The 24,351-nt window shown below is 44.4% G+C and overlaps 1 protein-coding gene across 1 annotated transcript in view; it reads left to right on the top strand.

The window, feature by feature from the left end:
- Positions 1-24,351, top strand: part of AIFM3 (apoptosis inducing factor mitochondria associated 3) — a 139,377-nt gene that overhangs the window by 8,904 nt on the left and 106,122 nt on the right. The window contains exons 6-11 of the mRNA XM_044290988.1: positions 285-381; positions 476-588; positions 1,577-1,663; positions 4,288-4,379; positions 14,695-14,825; positions 17,018-17,133. Of these exons, the coding sequence (XP_044146923.1) occupies positions 285-381; positions 476-588; positions 1,577-1,663; positions 4,288-4,379; positions 14,695-14,825; positions 17,018-17,133 (636 nt within the window). The remainder of the gene's footprint in view (positions 1-284; positions 382-475; positions 589-1,576; positions 1,664-4,287; positions 4,380-14,694; positions 14,826-17,017; positions 17,134-24,351) is intronic.

Consider the following 24,351-nt stretch of genomic DNA (forward strand, 5'->3'; position numbering starts at 1 on the left):
TTACTTTTAGCTCATGAGTGACACACCGATGAAATCAGCATTTCTGTCACTAATTTATTCTGACCTCAGTGAGGTCAGCATAAAGTTGATGACAGGTTCCCTTTAAATGGGCATCATGTATTGTCCAATTTCCCCTTTGGTGGGCTACTGTACATGAAAAATGTGACACTTTCTGCAAAGTTTCCCCAGAGATAACAGGGATCCCCAGCAGGGGGGACAAGAGTACTCGAATGTAACCACTTCATATTTAAAGACAGAACTAAGTGTACCTTTGTCTTTTGTAGGCTTTACAGTCACAAAGAAGGACCAAAGTTATGGCAAAGTGTATAGCACTCAGCAACTATAGTACAGCCATTACTAACATGCTCATAATTGGAGCAGGTAAAAAGCTGCAGAAGTAAAACGTAAAAATCACAGATCAAAAATAGAAACAATTGGAAATTCAAAAATTTTTGCTTTTTTCCCCCCCCTATAGGTCCAGCTGGTTTAGTGTGTGCAGAAACACTGAGACAAGAAGGCTTTTCCGACAGGATTGTAATGTGTACTTCTGAGAAGTATCTACCATATGATCGGTCAAAATTAAGCAAAGTATGTATTTAACATCACATGTGATATCTATGATTACTTACACTGTATGTTTAATAGTACCATTACTGTATTTGAATTAATTTACAGGTTAGAGGTGGGACCCCAAGCCCCCGTTCCAGAGGAGTTTGATTGGTGCAATGGTTACTTATGTACCGTGCTGCTCCGTTCAATGTCTGGTGGAGATTGCTGAGTACTGTACTAGTCTATTTCTAGTCTGTCCCATAGAAATTAAATGGAGCAGCAGTGCACATGCATGACCATCAGTCCATTCAAACTCCTCCAGAATGGGGGTATGGGACCTAGTGATTGATGGAGGTCCCAGCGATTCAGCCCCCAGTGATCATATACTGCTATCAGACTTACTGTCCAGCAATCAGGTTAAAGGGAATTTATCTGCTTATTTTTACAGGAAGGATTAAAATGTTAGATATCACCTATACAAAGATAACACGGCATCAACCATTCACAATAGGTGATTGTCAAAGCTTATCTACTTCCTCCTGACCTCTATACAGTCTGTACAGGTCACAGACCATGCCTAGAAAACTTTGACATAGAGGTCAGTGAGATCACCTCCAGTCCATTGTGTCAATCACCGATTGTGGCTGCTGTAAAGCATATCTCAAAATGCTGTTAAGAAAAGCTCAGGCAAGATGGAAGTCCCACTATCATGTTCAAAACTTAGAATAAAGAAATCTGCAAACAGAAAATAAAAATAGATTAGAGAAAAAGATGACTATTTTTTTTTTTAAGTGGCAGAAAAAAATTGTTGCATTCCCTTTAAAGTCTCCTTGTGCAAAAATACTCTTTATTGCTCAATATCCCATTTATACATAGCCCATCTCTCAATACACTGTTGAGTCAGGTCGCCAAAACTTGGCAGTATGTGGCAAATTATAACAATTGCCCTTTAATTAGATGCAATTTTTAAAGACTCAATGGTATTACATAATCTTCTTGTTATATCTTAGCTTTTGTTGCCTTCCAGTCAATGGACTCTCAAGCAGAGCAAATTTTGCTTCGATCAAAAGAATTCTTCCATACGTATGACATTGAAGTTCTTACAGAAACACAGGTAAGAAATCTGCATTATTTAAACAGTTAGTAAAATATATTTTTTTTCTCAAAGTCTCCATTAAATAACTATCATTGTATTTTCTTGGATAAAATAATTACCGTATTTTTTGGACTATAAGACATATTTTGGGGGAAAGTGGCAGTGTGTCTTATAGTCAGAATGCTAATGACCTCTCGCATTATGGAAGTGCTCATTAGCATGCGGGAGGCACGGGGAGGTGGGGGCAGCACTGCTCTGGCTGTACTACCCTTCCCTGGTCGTCTTCTGGGTCCCGCTGTGGTGTCCTGACTGTGCACAGCAGCAGGATGTAGTGCACGTAGACACGCATTATGACTTGATGCTGCGCGCCATGAGGTCACAATACATAGCGGGCCCTGGAATAAGCAATGGAGCAGCGTGTCCTGGATCTGCTGTGCCATCTGTAGAAAGCAAAGTAAGTAAATTTTTTAACTTTTTTTTGACCTGAGGTCTGATGGGGGTCCAGTCTGAGGCTGATGGGGGCTGGGGGTCTGATCTGAGGCTGAGTGAGTCAGTAGGTGCGATCTGAGGCTGATAGAGTCTGATTGGGGGTCTGATCTGAGTCTAATGGGGGCTGGAGGGCCTTATCTGAGGCTGATGGGGCTGGGGTGTCCGATCTGAGGCTGATGGGGCTGTGGGGTCCGATCTGAGGCTGATTGGGGCTGGGGGAGTCTGATCTGAGGCTGATGGGAGCTGGGGGGTCCGATCTGAGGCTGACTGGGTCTGATCTGAGGCTGATTGGGGGTCTGATCTGAGTCTGATGGGGGCTGGGGGGTCTAATCTGAGGCTAAAGGAAGCTGGGGGGGTCTGATCTAGGACTGATGGAGGCTGGGGGGTCTAATGGAAGGCTGATGGAGGTGGGGGGTCTGACCTGAGGCTGATAGAGCTTGGAGGTCTGATTTTTGGGGTCTGACTGAGGTCTGATGAAGAATGAGGGTCTGATTTGGGGGTCTTATAAAGATTGAGGGGTCTGATGAGGGTCTGATCTGAGGTCTGATGAAGAATGGGGATCTGATTTGGGGGTCTCCTCTGAGGTCTGATGGAAAATATTTTTTTCAATATTTTCCTTCTCCAAATCCAAGTTGCGTCTTAAAGTCCAGTGCGTCTTATAGTCCAAAAATACAGTAGTTTTTATTTAAATACATTTTATAGTCAGTCCTAAATTTACATATTAGGTGACAGAGCAATGCAGAAGTAACACATGGTGGCTGTCATCAGCTGACAGAAGCTGTGTGTTCCCTGCCCAGCAGTAGTCTGAGCGTTTTGCTGAAGCAGGACTACCCATAGGCATGGGTCTTATGGGAATTTGGGCCCCTATTCTGGTAGCGTATTTCCGGCGTATAAGACGACCCCCAACTTTTCCAGTTAAAATATAGGGTTTGGGCTATACTCGCCGTATAAGAATACCCCTCCAACGCTATTTACTTTGGCATCAAGATCTGCAGGTAATTGTTGTGCAATTTTCGTCTTTTGCCTCAGTACCATATTATGCCTTTCCAAGAATCTAGTACACCAGGATACAGTGGCCTTAAATCTGTTGCTGTGATGTGGGTTAGATTTGGCCCACTGAAGGGCAAACAAACGTATTTTATTTCGTGTCACTACATAACCGTTTGTCTGCTACATGTTTTTCGAGTTCTGGCCAATGTGGGGTGCCTCTTCTTAATGCACTATTACCCCTTGGCATACACTTTAATGCTTTTTCATTTGCTTTCCAGTACCGAACCATCTTTTCTGTTACTCCATATTGTCTTGCAGCAGCGCAGTAATGTTCCATGGCAAAGTTTACAACTTTAAGTTTGAAACTGGCTTCATATTTCTTTCTTCTTGCTGGTAGAGCCATGATGGGGGTCTTGATTGTTAGCAATTTGTATACTGTACTGTATGTACTGGTGCTGTACTGTATGAACCGGTACAGATACTGGTGCTGTACTGTATGAACCGGTACAGATACTGGTGCTGTACTGTATTCACCACCACATGTATCTGCTCTCCAGATAGACAGTTTTTTCACCACAGATAAGATGCACACCAAACTTCATTAGAGATCCGCCGTTCCAACATTAGAATTGGCTGAAGTGCAGATGCTCCTGCTTCCCCCTGCCTTTCCTCAGAATCGCCAATCCAACCCAGTATACAACAACTAGCCAATCACGGCAAGCGATGTACCGGTATTTTCTGTGCACACTGCATACAAAGCCTGCTTGGATTGGGTGGCCCTCCCTGTCTCCAAGACAATCTGAGCGGTAGTACACAATGTGATACTGCCTGCATGAGAACCACCGAGAGCAGGGAGAGGGAGCTGCTTCAGGAGCAGCTGGCCGGGATGCAGCGCACGGTGGCTCAGCTAGAGGGCGCCTGTCCCTGAAGCTGGAGAAGGACAGCTTCTCCAGTCCGGCTAGGAAGTAAGTTTCAGCACGCCGTATACCGGCATATAAGACAACCTCCGACTTTTGAGAAGATTTTCATGTGTTAAAAAGTAGTCTTAACGCAGGAAAATGCAGTAATTATTTGATGTGCCAGTTTAGTTTATTAAACCTTCCTTGTTATTTAACTTGTACATCAAATTTCTCTAAAATTAACATTGTACAGAATTATTTCAGGTTGTCAATGTTGACACAAAGAACAAGATGGTTGTTTTCAAGGATGGATTTCGAATGGAATACAACAAGCTGCTTATTGCTACTGGAAACACGTGAGTTCATTATATACTCCCCCATATACTGATTCCCTTATTCTTTGGGTAAATTAAGTGATGATCATACACATAAAGGCGTAGAAACAGGAGGAGCAGACATACTGTAGTATGGCACATGGTAAGTGGGAGGCCTTATTATGGATGTTTCTTCGGGATCCTGGAGCTTACTCCTCTTTATAGGCAGACTATAGTATCATAAATTATACATCGTATAGCAGGGGTCAATAACCTCTCACACTCCAACTGTTCTGAAACTACAACTCCCATCATGCTCAATTCAGGACTATGGCAGTTGTGAGAACAACCAAGCAGGTGTGAATGCTGCGAGTTGTAGATCACTGCAGCTGGAGTTCCGGAGGTTGCTGACTCCTGCCATTTATTATCATTGACATTATTATCCCAGCTTACTAGAGGTTGTGATCTTAGTAGCATTACTTATTACTCCTTTAAAGAATACCTAAGGTAAATTTCCATAGAAATCAATTTTGTGTAAGTCGTTGGAAGTATTGTCAAGCATTAAAGTCTATGGACACCTTAAGGCTGCTACACTTATTTTTTTTTAATTGTTTTTCAAAATTAAGCTACTAGCTAAATAGTCTTCATTAAAAATGTACTACCGTTATCTGCCTCTAGAATAGCAGTAGGCGTCCTATGAGGGGTGGAGATCTCCTGGTAATGAGTTATGACAGTACCATAGAGAAATGATGTGTAAGTTAACAGGGACATTGGTAGGATCTTAAAAAACACTGTTCCTGGCTGTGGTGGACCTTTTGCATGCGACTGCTGCAGGGGCCATGGGGAAATGGAGTCTTTCACTGCTTCCTGACAAAGTCAAATGAATTTCCTGCAGCCACCACTAGAGAGAGTTCACTGAATTGATGTTTATAGAGCTTCTCGTTGGAATGGAAAAGAACTGTACAAGAAAGATGGTTTGCATCTTTCTCTCAAGGGAACAAATGTCCTCAGTGAACAGTTCAAAGTATTTGCTAAGGAGCATTTAAACTAAGAAAGGGGGGCAAAAGAGTGATAATCCAGCAGTCCGACTGCCCCCCGGAACAATGCCAGAAGATGCCAGTAGCTAATAGGTTAAGAAATAACAAGCTCAGAGTCTTGTCTACAAATGCTCGCAGTTTAGGGAACAAGATCAATGAACTTGAGTCTATAATGGTGTCTGAGAATATAGATTTAGTGGCTGTTACTGAGGCGTGGTTCAATGGGAGTAATGACTGGGATAGAACAATACCAGGGTTCTCTCTATATAGGAAAGACAGAGAAGGCAAGAAAGGGGGAGGGGTGGCCCTGTGTGTAAAAGATAGCATAAAATATAATTTAATACAAGTTAGCAAGCCCAATTTAGAGTCAGTTTGGGTTACGATGCTGCTTGATAATCATAAGGTAACTCATGTAGGTGTGATATATAGACCATCTAGCCAAGTCAAAGAATTAGATGATCTTCTAGTTGAGGAAATATCTAAAATGACATTGAAAGGGGAAGTTATCATTATGGAAGACTTTAATCTTCCTGATGTAAACTGGAAAACCAAAATAGCTAGTTCTGCCAGGAGTACAGATATTCAAAATTCCCTACTGGAATTATCTTTACAGCAAGTAGTTGAGGAGCCAACCCGGAAGGAGGCCATTTTAGATTTAGTATTCACAAATGGGAATTTGGTATCTGATATTACTGTAGGGGAAAGCTTGGGATCTAGTGATCACCAGTCAGTGTGGTTTATTATAAGTACAGTGACTAAGTCACACCACACAATCACAAAAGTTTTAGATTTGAGAAAAACTGACTTTTCTAAAATTAGATTAGAGGTATACGAGTCCCTATCAGATTGGAACCGTTTCAATGAAGTCCAGGAGAAATGGGACTACTTAAAAGTGGCACTATTGAAGGCAACAGATAATTGCATTAGGCTTGTCAGTAAAAGCAAAAAAAGGAAGAGATCACTGTGGTACTCAGCAGAAGTGGCCATTAAAAACAAAGATAGAATTGAGTAATTATTAAAAAAAAAAAAACGAGGATGACAGGCAATCTTATAAGATTAGGCAGAGAGAGGCCAAGCAAGTTATAAGAGCTTCTAAAGCACGGGCAGAAGAGAAATTAGCTCAGTCAGTGAGAAAAGGCGATAAGACATTCTTCAGATACATAAATGAAAAAAGGAAACTAAATCAAGGAATTGCCAAACTAAAAACAAAAGAAGGAAGGTATATGGAAGAAGATAAAGAACTAGCTGACTGCCTCAATGAATACTTCTGTTCAGTTTTTACAAAGGAAAATGAAGGAAAAGGACCTCAGTTAGGAAGGAAGACTAATTAATCTTTTGATGCATGTGTCTTTACAGAGGAAGAGGTTTTAAGTCAGCTGTCTAAAATTTAATACAAATAAGTCACAGGGGCCTGATGGGATACACCCAAAACTATTAAAAGAGCTTAGCGGTGAACTAGCAAAACCATTTACAGATTTAACCAATCACTGGTAACAGGAGTCGTCTCAAAAGATTGGAAATTAGCAAATGTTGTGCCCATTCACAAGAAAGGTAGTAGGGAGGAATCGGGTAACTATAGGCCAGTAAGCCTGACATCAATAGTGGGGAAATTAATGGAAACCATACTTAAGGAGAGGATTGTGGAACATCTAAAATCCCATGGATTGAAAGACAGCATGGGTTTACTTCAGGGAGATCATGTCAAACTAATCTTATTGATTTTTTTTGATTGGGTGACTAAAATAATAGATGGCAGAGGTTCAGTAGACATTGCTTATCTAGACTTTAGTAAGGCTTTTGATACTGTCCCACATAGAAGGCTTATCAATAAATTACAGTCTTTGTGCTTGGACTCCCATATTGTTGAATGGATTAGGCAGTGGCTGAGGGACAGACAACAGAGGGTTGTAGTCAATGGAGTATATTCAGACCATGGTCTTGTTACCAGTAGGGTACCTCAGGGATCTGTTCTGGGACCCATATTGTTTAATATCTTTATCAGCGAAATTGCAGAAGGCCTCGATAGTAAGGTGTGTCTTTTCTTTTTGGTGATGACACAAAGATTTGTAACAGGGTTGATGTTCCTGGAGGGATACACCAAATGGAAAAGGATTTAGGAAAACTAGAGGAATGGTCAAAAATATGGCAACTAAAATTTAATGTTGATAAGTGCAAGGTAATGCACCTGGGGCGTAAAAACCCAAGAGCAGAATATAAAATCAGTGATACAGTCCTAACCTCAGTATCTGAGGACAGGGATTATTATTTCAGAAGACTTAAAGTTAGGCAGACAATGTCATAGAGCAGCAGGAAATGCTAGCAGAATGCTTGGGTGTATAGAGAGAGGCATTACTAGTAGAAAGAGGGAGGTGCTCATGCAGCTCTACAGAGCACTAGTGAGACATCATTTACTGAATTACAGGATCACGCTTGAGTCCGCGCGATAGACGGGATCGCGCTGCTACTGAGGCCGACGGCGCATGCGCCGCCTGTACAAGCGCGGTCCCGGCGACTGAGCCGGGTGTCAATTAGACTGCATAGAGGCGGGGTTAGGGCAGGGGAGTTACAGCCTGGAGTGAGGGAAGGGCTACCCCCTTGACTTCTATCGTTTCTTGTGGAGCTGGAGAAGAGTACTTTATAAGGCGATTTTTTCATGCATATACATGGCAGAAAAGCGGGACAAGACTGTATAATAACACAATGAGTATGATCTATAAGGTACTTTTGATAGTTTATTAAGTGAAATGCAGGTGAAAGGTTCACTTTATTAAAAGTAATATCAGGAAGTATTACTTTACTGAGAGAGTAGTGGATGCATGGAATAGCCTTCCTGCAGAAGTGGTAGCTGCAAATACAGTGAAGGAGTTTAAGCATGCATGGGATAGGCAGAAGGTCATCCTTCATATAAGATAGGGCCAGGGGCTATTCACAGTATTCAGTATATTGGACAGACTAGATGGGCCAAATGGTTCTTATCTGCCAACACATTCTATGTTTCCTATATTTCGACTTCTGTTGCGGCAGTCTAAATTCATGTAATTGAGCCCCCTAGTGGTGACTGTAGGCAGCCATAGCTTTATCATTTGCAATGGAATATTGAGCTCACTGGGGGAAATTAAGCAGTGTATTTATGGCAGTTCTTTGTGTTTTGGATTAACACCATACGTTTTATAAGCAACTGTGTAACCACATCTGTCACTATTATGGAGGTTAAATATGTGAAATAAAAAGACACTTTTTATGGTGTTTTTTCAGTGCCCTTTCACAAATAACGAAGGCCAGATGTTTGCTTAAAGGGAACCTGTCACCTGGATTTTGGGTATAGAGCTGAGGACATGGGTTGCTAGATGGCCACTAGCACATCCGCAATACCCAGTCCCCATAGTTCTGTGTGATTTTATTGTGTATAAAACCCGATTTGATACATATGCAAATTAACCTGAGATGAGTCAGAGCTTGAAAATATGACTCTTCTCTGGTCACACAAGTAAGATATGACTCTTTTATGTTAATTTGCATATGTATCAAATCGTTTTTTTTACACAATAAAAGCACACAGAGCTATGGGGACTGGGTATTGCGGATGTGCTAGCGGCCATCTAGCAACCCATGTCCTCAACTCTATAGCCAAAATCCAGGTGACAGGTTCCCTTTAAAGTCAATTGAAACATATAACGTACTACCATATGTGTGTTTTTAGGGCATTTTCTTTTGTTTTGGTGTGAAGTTGTTTTGCATGCTCTAGGTGTGGCCAAAAATAGGCCACAAAAATCTGTGGGTGTGAAGTAAACCTTATAAAAGTGACACAAAACAATGCCAGGTCCCACCACGTCCCATTAACAGACATTAATTTGGGTGGATGGCATTTTACATTTTGCAGTGGGACCTATCATTTCTGTGTATACACCCATTCATGGATATGTTTGGAATTCAATTCAGCGCTATTGAACCTAGAGGAAAATAGAGAACTGATTATCCTGTGGTTCACAGGTGACACCTTCTTCACCTTCTCCATTCAGCCCAGACTGCCAAACATGCTTCTTGCAACCACAACTTGTCTCTTCAGACTTCTTCAAGATAACTTTGGTTACTCACTTTTCCATCATCCTCCCCACAATCTCAACACAAACTCTGTATCCCAGTGCCCTAACAATGTCATCCTACTGCTACGCCTAATACTGTGACTGCTGTGCTACCCAGTGCTCCAAATGCAGAATTGCAGAGAAAAGGGTGACATAACTGTAGTCACCCAAACAATAATAGTGACAGGCACATATTGCCCCCTGACAGTAAATAATGCCACAAAAAGCACAGCAAAAAATACAGATACAAGTAATTTACTTGATGGCAATTAGTATCTCACACATGCCCCCAAGAATAGTAATGTCACTCAGATAGTGGTGCCTCAAGAGTATTACAGCTCCAAAGAATAACCCTATAAAACAGATAGTACCCCTAACAGTACTGTTACCACATGATGCCAGCCAACATAACTGTCCAGCAAATATTGCTCTAAATCAGTAACGATGCCCACACAGTGCCCACAAAATAATTGTAGCAGAGTACTCTCAAAGTGCCTAGAAGTGTGCCTCCAACAGTAAGAGCCGACAGTTTCCCCCAAAATAATTGTGCCAACTATAGTGTTGGCAACATTGATAGTATGAACAATGTCCCATAAAATAAATGTGCCAAAACAGAAGTTCCCCATGATGTCCTAACATTTATAGTTTCTCAAAGTACCCAAAAGTTATAATGCCCAAAGCAGAATGCCTAACCCTCTGTACAAAAAAAAAAGTAAAAATACTTACCTATTCCCACATCGAACACAATGGTGCAGGCTGCAGGTGTCTTCCAGACTGTAGCCTGAGCAATCTGCATGGCATAGCAGTCAATCTGTTGACATCATCATGTCTACTTACTATACAGTGGACATGCCTTCTCCAGATACAGTGCAGTTTTCTACTAAAGTTGAAAGTTTCTCTTGGCTCGTGATCTACATAAGCCATGTTGGTGATCAACCTGTCAGTAATGATCAATACATTGCTAACCCCTGCTCTACAGTGTGTACAACTAATAGCTGGCTGTTGCTTCTGGAGTAGAAACAAAAAGACACATCTCTTGTCTACTTTTAGCTCTGGGCTGATATCATCTGATCTGTCTACTCTACTCCTCTCTCTTCACAGAGATAAGACATAGCAGTAGAAAACGGGGAGAAGTTGTACATGGCAGAGATCAAACAGACTGTGTAGTGGGTAAGGAGAACAGAATGAGGGAAAAAGATAACTCAGAAACGTTGTGTAGAGAGGGAGGAAAGTGTCACAACCAGACAGCTGAGAAGCTCTGACAGAAGCCTTTCAGAACCTCCTCCTTGAGTTTTCTTTGTTGTGGTGTTCAGTTCCTCATCTCGTTAGCCTCTCTCAGCTGTCATGTAGTTGGACTGATTGCTTCCCTTTAAATTCCTCCCCATAATGCATTACTGGGCGGCTTATACTTCTTCCTGGAGTGTGTGTGCATGCTGATCCTATTTCCCAGTCTGCTACAAAGTTAAGTGATGTACATTTATCTGTTATTTTCTGTTTGCTGGATCCCAGGTGACCCTGACTCCCTCCGTGTCTGGTGTAGGGAGCCGGTGGTCGTATCCCCTCACTATTGTAGGGTGTTCAGGTGTCATATAGTCGAGGTACGTGGATATGCAATCATCCACCTCTTGGATTTTTGCATAGGCTGAGCAGCCAGGGAAAGTGCCAGGTTTTGTGCAGGGGTCTCCCTTTTGGTTCCTTAGCTTTGGATCCAGTGAGTCATATATGCATGTTGCATTGTCTTGTTTCCTGTACACCGTCCGTGACAGAAAGAAACCGCTACATATTCTGCATGTGGTGGGGGCATAGTCAACATTGGAGAGAGAGGAGAGAACTACACACTCAGTATCATGAGAGCTAGTGAAGGCAGCAGCATTCTGGAGCCACATACCTCAAATACAACGTATTACTTAATGATAGAAGTCTGGAACTACTACTGTAGGAGCAGATCAGGGGAGGACTGGCAGCCTTAGTCCTGGGGGGCAAATCTAGTCAAGTGGCCCATTTTTAGCCCCACCCATCATTAAAAGCCCCTCCTACATATAATAGGCCACTCCCAACACACACTTTACAGCTGACATTCTATAGTTGCGGCCTGTTTCTACACATCATACGGAGAGGGGAGGCCGTCCTGGCTGCACTGCCTGCTTATATAACAAGCTACAGCCAGGAAGCTCCTCCGCTCTCCTCCCTACCCTGATCCTGCTCAAGGCCTGTGGTTCCCCCCACCATCTGCCACCCGCCCGTGGCCTGCTGCCCCCTTTCGTCATCCTCACCCAGTTCTGAATCCTCCTTCTGCAGATGTCAGGTGGAGGAGCCGGAGCATCTCTTCTCCTACATAGCGCCACATACCTCTTACATCCAGTGATGTCACCTTTGTTGTAGACGTTCTCTTTCCTCATCTTCTCCATTCAGACCAGACCGCCATGATGATTTTTCTGCCATCTCCCTTCTCTACAGAGATTGAGAAACAGACATTAGTTTCCTGCCACCCCCAATACTATACTGCAGAAACAGTCCCCCTGGAAATACTACTACCACACAGATAGTGCCCCCAATACTGTACCCGCTATGCCCCCAATACTATACTGCGAAACAGTCCCCCTGGAAATACTACTACCACACAGATAGTGCCCCCAATACTGTACCCGCTATGCCCCCAATACTATGCTGCAGAAACAGTCCGCCTGGAAATACTACTACCACACAGATAGTGCCCCCTTAAACAATTATTGGCACACAGTGCTCTAAAAAATAACTGCGCCCAGACACTAATAGTATAAAGATAATGTCCCCCAAAAATAATTGTGCTAAGCTGATACTATGCCAGGGTGCCCCCAAAGTAACAGTGCTCCCCAAAATCCCACCAATAGAAATAATTCTCTGCCAGAGCACACTTAGTAGTAATAATGCCCCTATAGTGCCCTAGTAATCATGTTCTTCATAGCCCCTAATAGTAGTAAAGCTCCCCATAATACCCCCTAGTAGTACTAATTTTCCCTATAATATGACAGTACATGAAATACCCCCGCTTAGTGCCCGCAGTTGAGCTAATGTCCCCAAAATGTATGCCAGTATAAAATACCCCTATATAGTGCCCCAGTAAATGCCCTCATACTGCTCCTCTCCCCCTTCCCCATAGTGTCCCCATAATATGCCAGTAAAAAAATGCCCCTTAGTGCCCCCAGCAGATGCCCCTATAGTGCTCCTCTCCCCGACAATGTACCAGTAAAAAATGCCCCCTTAGTGCCACCAAATGCCATAGTGCCCCCCATATACAAAAGGCCCCTTTAGAGCCCCCACTTCCCCATAGTGCCCCCAAATAATGCCCCTATAGTAGCACCAGATGCCCCATAGTGCTGCTCTCCCCTATAGTGCCCCCCCAGAATGTGCCAATAATAAATTAAAAAAAAGCCCCTTTAGAGCCCCCAGTTACCCCCATAGTGCTCCTCTCCCCCATGGTGCCCCCCCATAATGTGCCAGTAAGAAATGCCCCCACAGTGCCAGCTCCTCCAATAGTGCCAGCCCTCCCCCCATAGTGCCAGCTCCCCCTATAATGCCCCCCATAGTGCCAGCTCCCCCTATAGTCCCCCCCATAGTGCCAGCTCCCCCTATAGTCCCCCCATAGTGCCAGCTCCCCCTATAGTCCCCCCATAGTGCCAGCCCCCCCTATAGTCTCCCTATAGTCCCCCCATAGTGCCAGCTCCCCCTATAGTGCCCCCCCATAGTGCCAGCTCCCCCTAGAGTGCCCCCCATAGTGCCAGCTCCCCCTAGAGTGCCCCCCATAGTGCCAGCTCCCCCTAGAGTGCCCCCCATAGTGCCAGCTCCCCCTAGAGTGCCCCCCATAGTGCCAGCTCCCCCTAGAGTGCCCCCCATAGTGCCAGCTCCCCCTAGAGTGCCCCCCATAGTGCCAGCTCCCCCTAGAGTGCCCCCCATAGTGCCAGCTCCCCCTAGAGTGCCCCCCATAGTGCCAGCTCCCCCTAGAGTGCCCCCCATAGTGCCAGCTCCCCCTAGAGTGCCCCCCATAGTGCCAGCTCCCCCTAGAGTGCCCCCCATAGTGCCAGCTCCCCCTAGAGTGCCCCCCATAGTGCCAGCTCCCCCTAGAGAGTGCCCCCCCATAGTGCCAGCTCCCCCTAGAGTGCCCCCCATAGTGCCAGCTCCCCCTAGAGTGCCCCCCATAGTGCCAGCTCCCCCTAGAGTGCCCCCCATAGTGCCAGCTCCCCCTAGAGTGCCCCCCATAGTGCCAGCTCCCCCTAGAGTGCCCCCCATAGTGCCAGCTCCCCCTAGAGTGCCCCCCATAGTGCCAGCTCCCCCTAGAGTGCCCCCCATAGTGCCAGCTCCCCCTAGAGTGCCCCCCATAGCGCCAGCTCCCCCTAGAGTGCCCCCCATAGCGCCAGCTCCCCCTAGAGTGCCCCCCATAGCGCCAGCTCCCCCTAGAGTGCCCCCCATAGCGCCAGCTCCCCCTAGAGTGCCCCCCATAGTGCCAGCTCCCCCTAGAGTGCCCCCCATAGTGCCAGCTCCCCCTAGAGTGCCCCCCATAGTGCCAGCTCCCCCTAGAGTGCCCCCCATAGTGCCAGCTCCCCCTAGAGTGCCCCCCATAGTGGCAGCTCCCCCTAGAGTGCCCCCCATAGTGGCAGCTCCCCCTAGAGTGCCCCCCATAGTGGCAGCTCCCCCTAGAGTGCCCCCCATAGTGGCAGCTCCCCCTAGAGTGCCCCCCATAGTGGCAGCTCCCCCTAGAGTGCCCCCCATAGTGGCAGCTCCCCCTAGAGTGCCCCCCATAGTGGCAGCTCCCCCTAGAGTGCCCCCCATAGTGCCAGATTTCCTCCTCATAGTGCCATATCTCCCCCCCCATAGTGCCATATCTCCTCCCCCCCCCCATAGTGCCAGCCCCCCGCAAAGAAGAAAAAAATAAATAAATACTTACCTCCATCAGCAGCGATGCCGGCCTGTGTCCCTGCTGTGTGTGTGTGTGCTGCCGGCTCAGGCGTCGCAATGATAATGACGTCATCGCGCTGCCTGAGCCGGCCTCTGATAGGCTGCAGGCATTAGTGCCTATATTAAACAAGCTCTATATTAAAGAATAAAAAATGAATGATTGAATGAAGATCGCAACTTTTTTATGCTAAGATGATCACAAACGTACATGTATGTAAAAATATTGTTTTCCATGCCAAAGGTGTCCATTGACTTTAAACTGGGAAAGATAGATGTTTTAGACAGTAACAAGTTGATTTTCCACAGTCCCAAAACTCTTACCTGTAAAGGAAAAGAACTGGATAATGTATTCACATTACGAACCCCTGAAGATGCAAACAGGGTGATAAAGCTGGCAATGGGAAGGAATGCTGTGATTGTGGGTGCATCTTTCTTAGGTAAGCTATCCAATGGAATACAAAATATTATCACATATATAGTTACTTGGATGCTTGTGTAACACATAAAGGGGTTTTCAGATAATTATTTTTTATTAAGTGCCCAAACCCTGCCCCCTGAAAAAGAAGATTCCGCTCTGCATTTGCTGTCTCCATTTTGCAGTCTGTTTATATCCAGCTGGCCATGGGTATAGGTAAATGCATTGGGACTGACATGGATATGGACAGTACATGTCGAAATGAATAGGTCTGCGCCCAATCTGCAAAAAAATGTGGATCAGACACAGACCGATAATATGGTCGTGTGAATGAAGCCTTATTCTGATGCAGAAGCAGATTTTTAGTTTCTCTGCCTTTATCAGCCTACCTGAGTCCTCTTCCCAGAGTCAGAAAAAAATAATCTAATAGGGCTACTGCAAAAGTCTGTATTAAACATTCATGTTGTACATTAGCCCAGATACAGCACTCATTGAAATATATGGTTGCATACTGCATTTCTTACAGAGGTGTATGAAAGATTATTTTTCATGGATTCGTTCCAAACCAGTTAGAAAAAAGTGGCATGCTCCATGATGCCATATTGTGGAGCATTGTTTCTAGGAGACATATGATGTGTATGTAGACTCCATACGGTGGTACACATAGTGCATATGATTGCATACTGTAGGCTCCCCATGTGTTGCTGTACAGGCATCATGTACACAGCTTTGCAATGTGTGTGAGGGTATAAGGAAAGGTATAGTTATAGAACTCCACCAAAAGCTGATTTTTCATATTGAAAGTTGAGATATTGCTCTTCTTCATTATTGAGCTAACTGCATCAAACAAACTGTCCATTTGCATCCAACCAATTGTCAGATACACTGCCCATCCCCCCAAAAAGTCGCCACCAAAAATATTTAGTTGGACCACCTTTAGCTTTGATAACGGCACGCATTTGCTGTGGCATTGTTTAGATAAGCTTCTGCAATGTCACAAGATTTATTTCCATCCAGTGTTGCATTCATTTTTTGCTAAGATCTTGCATTGATGATGGTAGAGTCTGACTGCTGCGCAAAGCCTTCTTCAGCACATCCCAAAGATTCTTAATGGGGTTAAGGTCTGGACACTGTGGTGGCCAATCCATGTTTGAAAATGATGTCTCATGCTCCCTGAACCACTCTTTCACAATTTGAGCCCGATGAAGCCTGGCATTGTTATCTTGGAATATGCCCGTGTCATCAGGGAAGAAAAAGCTGACCTCATTCTTGGAGCACATACTGTTGCTGAACCTAGACCTGACCAACTGCAGCAACCCCAGATCATAGCACTGCCCCCACAGTCTTGTACAGTAGGTACTAGGCATGATAGTTGCATCCCTTCATCTGCCTCTCTTTTTACCCTGATGCGCCCATCACTCTGGAACAGGGTAAATCAGACCACATGACCTTCTTCCATTGCTCCAGATTCCAATCTTTATGCTCCCTAGCAAATTGAAGCCTTTTTTTCTGGTTTACCTCACTGATTAGTGGTTCTCTTATGGCTACACAGCTGTTCAGTCCCAATCCCTTGAGTTCCCTTCGCATTGTACCTGTGGAAATGCTCTTACTTTCACTATTAAACATAGCCCTGAGTTCTACTGTTGTTTTTCTTCGATTTGATTTCACCAAACGTTTAAGTCATCTCCGATCACAATCATTCAGAATTTTTTTCCTGCCACATTTCTTCCTTGAATACGATGGGTCCTCACTATCCTTCCATTTTTTAATAATGCGTTGGACAGTTCTTAACCCAATTTTAGTTGTTTCTGCAATGTCCTTAGATGTTTTCTCTGCTTGATGCATGACAATGATTTGACCCTTTTCAAACAGACTAACATCTTTTCCATGAACACGAGCTATGTCTTTCAACATGGTTGATTAAGAAATTTGAAGCAACTCATTGCACCAGTTGGGGTTAAATAACTTGCCAGCTGAAAGATAATCGCCCATGCAGTAATTATCCAATAGGAGGCTCATAACTATTTGCTTGGTTAAATCCAGGTGGCGACTTTTTTTTTTGGACAGGCAGTGTATTTTAGAGTGATATGTAATTTAGCAAGGGCTGTCCTTGTAGATCAATGGCAAGTTGTTTAGAAGATCATTGAGTGTTGCATCCTGAATAAGCATAGCCTTATTAATGGATAAAAAAAAAAATGTATTTCTATTTACTAGGCATGGAAGTGGCAGCCTATCTATGTGAAAAAGCTCACTCTGTCTCTGTGGTAGAGCTGGAGAACATCCCCTTTAAGAAATTTTTAGGGGACAAGGTTGGGCTTGCAATCATGAAGGTACAGTAGAAATAATATTAATAAAAATAATAATAATTCTGTAATATGTGACAAAATAAAAATACCCACAAAAACCAAAATGACCACCATGCTTCTAACTTGCATGTTATATTTAAGTATTATCAACAACTGGATACTGATTTGGCTTTTATCACTGGTAATAATTTGATCCAGAACAGTGTTATCTGTGGTAATAGACTGGTTAGTATATTGTCACTAATATGTATGGAATATAACTGTAGGTATGAACAGACAAGGACCGTAATCCCTAAGGCTAGAACCCAGCCCACTTTCCCTACCTACTTGCAGTACAAGCCCTAGATAGTTAGACCAGAACTGGTCGATAGTCCCTATGCTAATTAAGTGCAGAGATGGACTAACAAACAAAGACAGACAAACACAATACCAGAGTCGCATGTGAATGGGTCAGAACCAGAACGGCTACACAGCACCAAACAAGAGACAGAGAGTGGCCAGAAGACAAGCCGGGGTCAGAAACAATCCAATAAAGCACAGGATAAAGAACCAGGAACATAGCTAGTGAGTCAAAAGACTATCATTGGCAAAGGTTTATGGCCAGGAAGGGAGTTAAAGGGGTTGTCCCATCTCAGACAATGGGGGCATATCGCTAGGATATTGTCTGATAGGTGCAGGTCCCACCACTGAGACCTGCATCTATATCGATAACGGGGCCCCGAAAGTGAAGGAAGGCACACTGCGCATGCACAGCCGCCCTCCATTAATTTGTTATGGGGCAATGGGGCAGCTGAAAATAGCCGAGCGCTGGCTCGGCTCGGCTATTTCCGTCGGGCCCATAGAAATGAATGGGAGCCTGGGCCACGCATCCGCAGTATGCTCCCATTCACTGCTATGGGAGCAGCGCTTGGTGGTGGACGGATCCGGGAAATCTGGGGTCCTCCAGCCACAGCTCTCCCTGCTCCGTTCTTGTTATAGGTGCTGGTCCCAGCCGTGGGACCCGCACCGATCAGACAATGGGGGCATATCCTAGCGATATGCCCCCATTGTCTGAGATGGGAATACCCCTTTAAATAGAGTGCCGAGTCCCTGAATAAGAACCTGATAGGTCCATGGACTCGTCGCCCCATAGGACAGGATACAAACTATACAGTAACTGGGCAGCTTGCCCACTGCTAATCTCCCCAAGTGCACACACGCTACAGGGATAAACAGAGCATTGCACTCTATTGCTATAGATGATACCGCATCACTGGGGGCGCGGGTGAGGGAGCGGAGACTAGCTTCGCTGAAGCCTGGTCAGGTAAGTATATTACAATGTGATATTGAATTATATTAGCAATTCCTAAAAAGGTCCATGTCACACAAAGTGTATGTGATTGATAATAACAGTGTAGTGTTCTTATTTAACACACTCCACATATCGCCCCATTTCCATTCTCCTCCACAAATGCTTAGTGTAGGGAAAGCTAACTATCATAGCAACATACAGTAGTGTATGAAAGTATCATGAAAGAGTAGGGAACGGTGCAGCCCTGTGCTCCACCAGTACCTCTGTCCCTTCCTACGTGCACGATCCATCATAAGGGATGGCCCAAAACTGGATGGCAGTCCCTTCTTAGCTAAGTGCAGGGACCTAAACCAAAATGAGAAAAGAGTAGTAAGACAGAAAGACACGAAAACCAAACAGGTGAAATCAGGACTGGATCAAGATCCAAAATCAGATACAAATACACAGCAAAGTGAAAAAAGGAGAAAATATCAGCGACAAAGTCAGCAGGCAAAGGCGAGGTCACAAACTAGCAGAGTCAAATACCAAAAGGTCATGTAAAAAGCAAAATCAATAATCCTAGGCGATGTTATCCCCTTAAGGCCCCGCGCCGGGGCACCATGGCTGCTCTTAACAGCAAGTATCCATGCTGGGTAAGGCAGCATGGTGTCTTTCCGCCCCCCCCCCCCCCCCTGCAGCTCCAAGCGCTGCGATTGGCCGATCAATGAAGACTGCCACATCGCAGTGCCGGAAGCAGAAGGAAGCTGCGGGGCGGGTCAGGGGGGGTCATGGAGAGGTGACTGGTGCTGAACTAGTCAGCACTGGTCTCCTCTGAAGTCAGGAAGGGGACTACAGTGTTTGGCGTCCCCTGCCAGCGCTGCGATTGGCTGGAACAACGCTCTAGCCAATGACAGCGATATAGCAGCACTGGAAAGGGCTGAACCTCTCTGCAGGCAACCATTCTAGCTGGTGACTGCATGCAGAGAGGTTCTGTGCTGCTTGTTGGCTTGCTGGGACTTGTGGTGCACCTCCACTGCGATTTTAGCTTTTCCTGCTGAAAGAAGAAAGAAGAAAAGAAGAGCATCTGGAATTGCTGCACTTTTTTTTTTTTTTTTTCATTTGCAGCTGTTCCAGATCCATAAACCACCCTCCATCCCTGTCCCTTCTGTGTGTGTGCATGCTTTCTGCACCTGCTGAGAGCTTATCAGAAACATAAATTTTTCTGATCGGTCTACTCAGATTACTATGCACATTCCCCCCCCCCCCCCCGCGTAGTTACCGTATTTTTCACCCTATAAGACGCACTGGCCCATAAGACGCACCTAGGTTTTTGAGGCGGAAAATAAGAAAAAAAATATTTTGAACCAAAAGGTGTGCTTTTGGTGGGTTTTGAACTATTGGGGCATCTGTGGATGGCACTGTCATGGGGGGATCTGTGGATGGCACTGTCATGGGGGCATCTGTGGATGGCACTGTCATGGGGGCATCTGTGGATGGCACTGTCATGGGGGCATCTGTGGATGGCACTGTCATGGGGGCATCTGTGGATGGCACTGTCATGGGGGCATCTGTGGATGGCACTGTCATGGGGGCATCTGTGGATGGCACCGTCATGGGGGCATCTGTGGATGGCACCGTCATGGGGGCATCTGTGGATGGCACCGTCATGGGGGCATCTGTGGATGGCACCGTAATGGGGGCATCTGTGGATGGCACCGTTATGAGGGCATCTGTGGATGGTATGACACTGCTATAGGGGGATCTGTGGATGACACATATATAGCATCTTATCTAATGTGTCATCCACAGATCCCCTATAACAGTGTCCCTGTGTAGTGAATGGGGGCCAGCACCTGGTTTTGTAATGGCAGCGGGGCCCGGTGCAGTCACTGTATTCTACTACACCGGGCCCCGCTCACAGTAGTATCATCATATCTAACTTGTAGGTATTGTTAAACTATTCAAATATCATCTAACTTCGTATGCAGTCAGGAGGCCGGGCGGGCGCTCGCAGCGTGACTCACTATGTCACGCACCTGTTTTATTCATAAAGTGGGCGGAGTAGGCGCGTGACGTAGTGACTCACGCTGCGAGCACCCGTCTGGCCTCCCGACTGCTACGAAGTTGTTAGTAAGCGCTGGATTTCAGATGATATTTGAATAGTTTAATAATACATACAAGTTAGATATGATGATACTGCTGTGAGCGGGGCCCGGTGTAGTAGAATACAGTGACTGCACCGGGCCCCGCTGCCATTACAGAACCAGATGCTGGCCCCCAGCACCTTCTCCCTCTCAGCTGATACACCCGACTGCCGCAGCATTTGCCCCTTAAACGCACTGCTATTTTCCCCCCACTTATAGGGGGGGAAAGTGCGTTTTATAGTATCGTGCAAAGTTCTTTTATTTCAGTGCAACTTAAAAGGTGAAACTAACATATGTGATAGACTCATTACATGCAAAGAGGAATATTTCAAGCCTTTAGTTTTTATAATTTGGATGATTATGGCTTACAGTTTATGAAACCCCAAAGTTTAAATTTTGAGGTATCCTTTAGTCAACTAATTAGTCCATACCCCCTGAGCAGAGTGTGACACTTTGAGCCTAGAATATTGAAACTTTTCACAAAACTCTAATTTTAAGCTGCATTAATGCAATTACTTTTAATTCGCTTTACTGAAATAAATGGACTTTTGCACGATACTCTAATTTTTCAAGTTTCACCTGTCTGTCTCTCTCTCTCTCTCTCTCTCTCTCTCTCTATATCTATATAATAATTGCTTTTTTGCTGCCACCGTATGGGTGAATAAACACTACCTGTTTTACTGAAGAAACCATCTGGAGTGCTGTCCGATTTTTTTCTATTACATATATATATATAAAATTCTATTTTAGTTAGGTAGTGTTAGTGTAGATTTTTGCATGCACGCAACATCTTTGTGCGTGCATTCTGCAATAAAAAAACACAAACTTTTTTCTATAATTCAAATTTAATACAAGCCCCATTCACGTGGGAAAACACAACATACACACCCCTCACACTAAATAAAGGTTTACACATTTCACACGTCACACCCCAATAAAATAAAAAAGGCCCGTCCGTCCCAACGAGTATACTAAGCTGAAGAGGCATACGCCGGATTTTGAGGGCAGCTCCAGAATACAGATAGACTGTGCGGGCTTCACTGAACTAGATTTTTTCAAAATTTTCTTCTCTGAAGATTTTGTAAATTTAATGGTGGCCCAAACCAATTTATATGCCCAACAATTTATTCATCGGCATACGCTAGACCCCTAGGTTGGACCCCAGTAAGTGCAGCAGAGATGATTAAGTTTTCGGGACTTCTGCTGCATATGGGCATTGTAAAGAAGCCAATATTGGAGTTCGGACATTTTCTACCAGACTCCAATTTACAGTAAGACCATGAGCCGGAAGCGATTTGAGTCAATATGGAAATTCCTACACTACAACAATGCACAGTGCCCACCCCAAAACGACCCAACATTTGACCGTCTGTTCAAGGTTAGGCCTGTCATTAAACACTTTAACACTATAAGTTTTCTGAGGTGTACAACCCAAATAAAAATGTCTGTGTAGATGAGTCCCTATTACTTTTCAAAGGGAGGATTAGATTCTGCCAGTACCTGCCTAGTAAACTGGCAAGGTATGGCATAAAAATATACAAAATTTGTGAGAGTAGCTCTGGGTACACCCACAAGTTCTGCAGTTACGAAGGGAAAGGTTCCCGGATAGAACCCCCAGAATGCCCCCCCCACCCTGGGAGTTAGTGGAAAGATGTTGTGGGACTTACTGTACCCACTGCTGGATAAGGGTTACCACCTCTATGTGGATAACTATTATAGTAGCATACCCCTATTCATGTCCCTAACTGCCAGAGGTACTGTGGCTTGTGGCACAGTGCCCAAAAATCTGAGAGGCCTTCCTAGATCCCTGGTAGGGCAACCACTGAGAATGGGTGAAAGTAGGTCTCTCCTCCATGATAACATGCCAGTGGTTAAGTACAAGAATAAGAGGGATGTCCTTGTACTGACCACCAGTCACACTAGCACCAGCTCCCCCGCTCCTGTACGAGGTATCACAACCACTACCGCCAAACCAGTTTGTATCCTGGACTACAACAGGCACATGGGAGGGGTGGATCATTCAGATCAACTTCTGAAGCCCTACAGTGCCACATGAAAAATGAAAATGTGGTACAAAAAGCTGTCCGTACACATTGTACAGATGGCAATGTGCAATGTGTATGTGCTATTTCAATCTGCAGGCCACACAGGAACTTTCCTTCAGTTCCAAGAGGTGGTTATCAGGGCCCTTATTTGTCAAACCCAGGCTGGGGAGGGTCCCAGTACTTCAGGAAGTCATAGTGCTCGTGTCGTGCCAGGGCAACATTTTCCAGGTCAAGTCCCCCAGACAGCAAGAAAGGGAAGGACCCAAAAAAGATGCAGGGTGTGTTCCAAAAGGGGGATAAGGAAAGACACCATTCACCACTGCAAAACCTGCCCTGAAAAACCTGTTTTAAAATCTACCACTCATCCATGGAGTATCAATTTAATTTCATCCATGATGTACCCTGTAGTTTTACCACCTTTATATATCTGATTTAGTCCGCATAGCTAACAGATCAATTTTTCACCATCCACTACATATTCATTTCCGTGAAACACCTGTTAGGTCAAAAGTGCTCTTTCCACCCCTTAAAATGTTCATACGGGGGTGCTCTTTCCAAAATGGGGTCAATTCTTGGGGTTTTAATTTTTGGGAACCTCAGGAATTTTTTTTTATGCGACACGGCCCCTAAAAATCCATGTTTGCCAATTCAGGCCCGCCAGCAAAATCCATATTTTGCTGTTGGCCTGCTGTGTGCTCATACAGCAGCCAACAAGTACATAATGGGGTGTTTCCTGAATGGGGAGAAAATAGGGAACACATACTGGGGTGCATTTTCTCCTTTAACCCCTTGTGAAAGTGAAAAATTGGTGTTTCTAGTAATTTTTCATTTTCACAAATGTGTGCTTTGAAATCCTGTTTGCTGAATAGTACCCTTTCCACCACTTAAAATGTTCGTACGGGGGTGCTCTTTCCAAAATTGGGTCAGCAAAATCCATATTTTGCTGTTTGACTCTAGAGCCCTGCTGTGTGCCCATACATAATTTTTTGAGCACATATGGGGTGTTGCCGTATTCGGGGGGAAATGGGGAACAAAATTTGGGGTACATTTTGTCCTGTTACCCTTTGGGAAAGTGAAAAATGTGGGTGTAAAGGAACTTTTTTGTGAAAAAAATGCAATTTTTCATTTTCACTGCCAAGTGTTTCCTAATTCTAGGAAAGACCTTTGAGGTCAAAGTGCTCACTACATACCTTAAAATATTCCTTGAGGGGTGTCGTTTCCGGAATGGGATCACTTTTTGGGGGTTTCCACGCTAGGGCCACCTCAGGGTGTCTTCATATGCGACATTGCTTCTAATTACCATTCCAGCTAAATCCGCTCTGCAAAAGCCATATGGTGCTCCTTCCACTCTGAAGCCTGTTGTGCGCCCATACATCAGTTTTTGAGCACATATGGGGTGTTTCTGTAAACTCCAGATTCAAGATAATAGATTTTGAGTATTTTTGTGCTGTTGACCCTTGATGTTTCCTTTAATTCTTATGGGGAACCTAAAGAGTTAACAAAGTTTGTAAAATCAGTTTTGAATATCTTGGGGTGTAGTTTCTAAAATTAGGTGATTTATGGGTGGTTTATAATATGTAAGCCCCACAAAGTGACTTCATAACTGAACTGTTCCTTAAAAAATTGGGTTTTGAAAATTTTCTTAAAAATTTTAAGCTTTGCTTCTAAACTTCTAAGCCTTCTAACGTCCCCAAAAAATAATACGTCATTTTCAAAATTATCCAAACATGAAGTATACCTGGGGAATGTAATTTCTGAAGGTATTACTATCCATTATAAAAGT

The sequence above is a fragment of the Bufo gargarizans genome, chromosome 1, assembly GCF_014858855.1.
Source record: "Bufo gargarizans isolate SCDJY-AF-19 chromosome 1, ASM1485885v1, whole genome shotgun sequence".
Taxonomy (NCBI): Eukaryota; Metazoa; Chordata; class Amphibia; order Anura; family Bufonidae; genus Bufo; species Bufo gargarizans.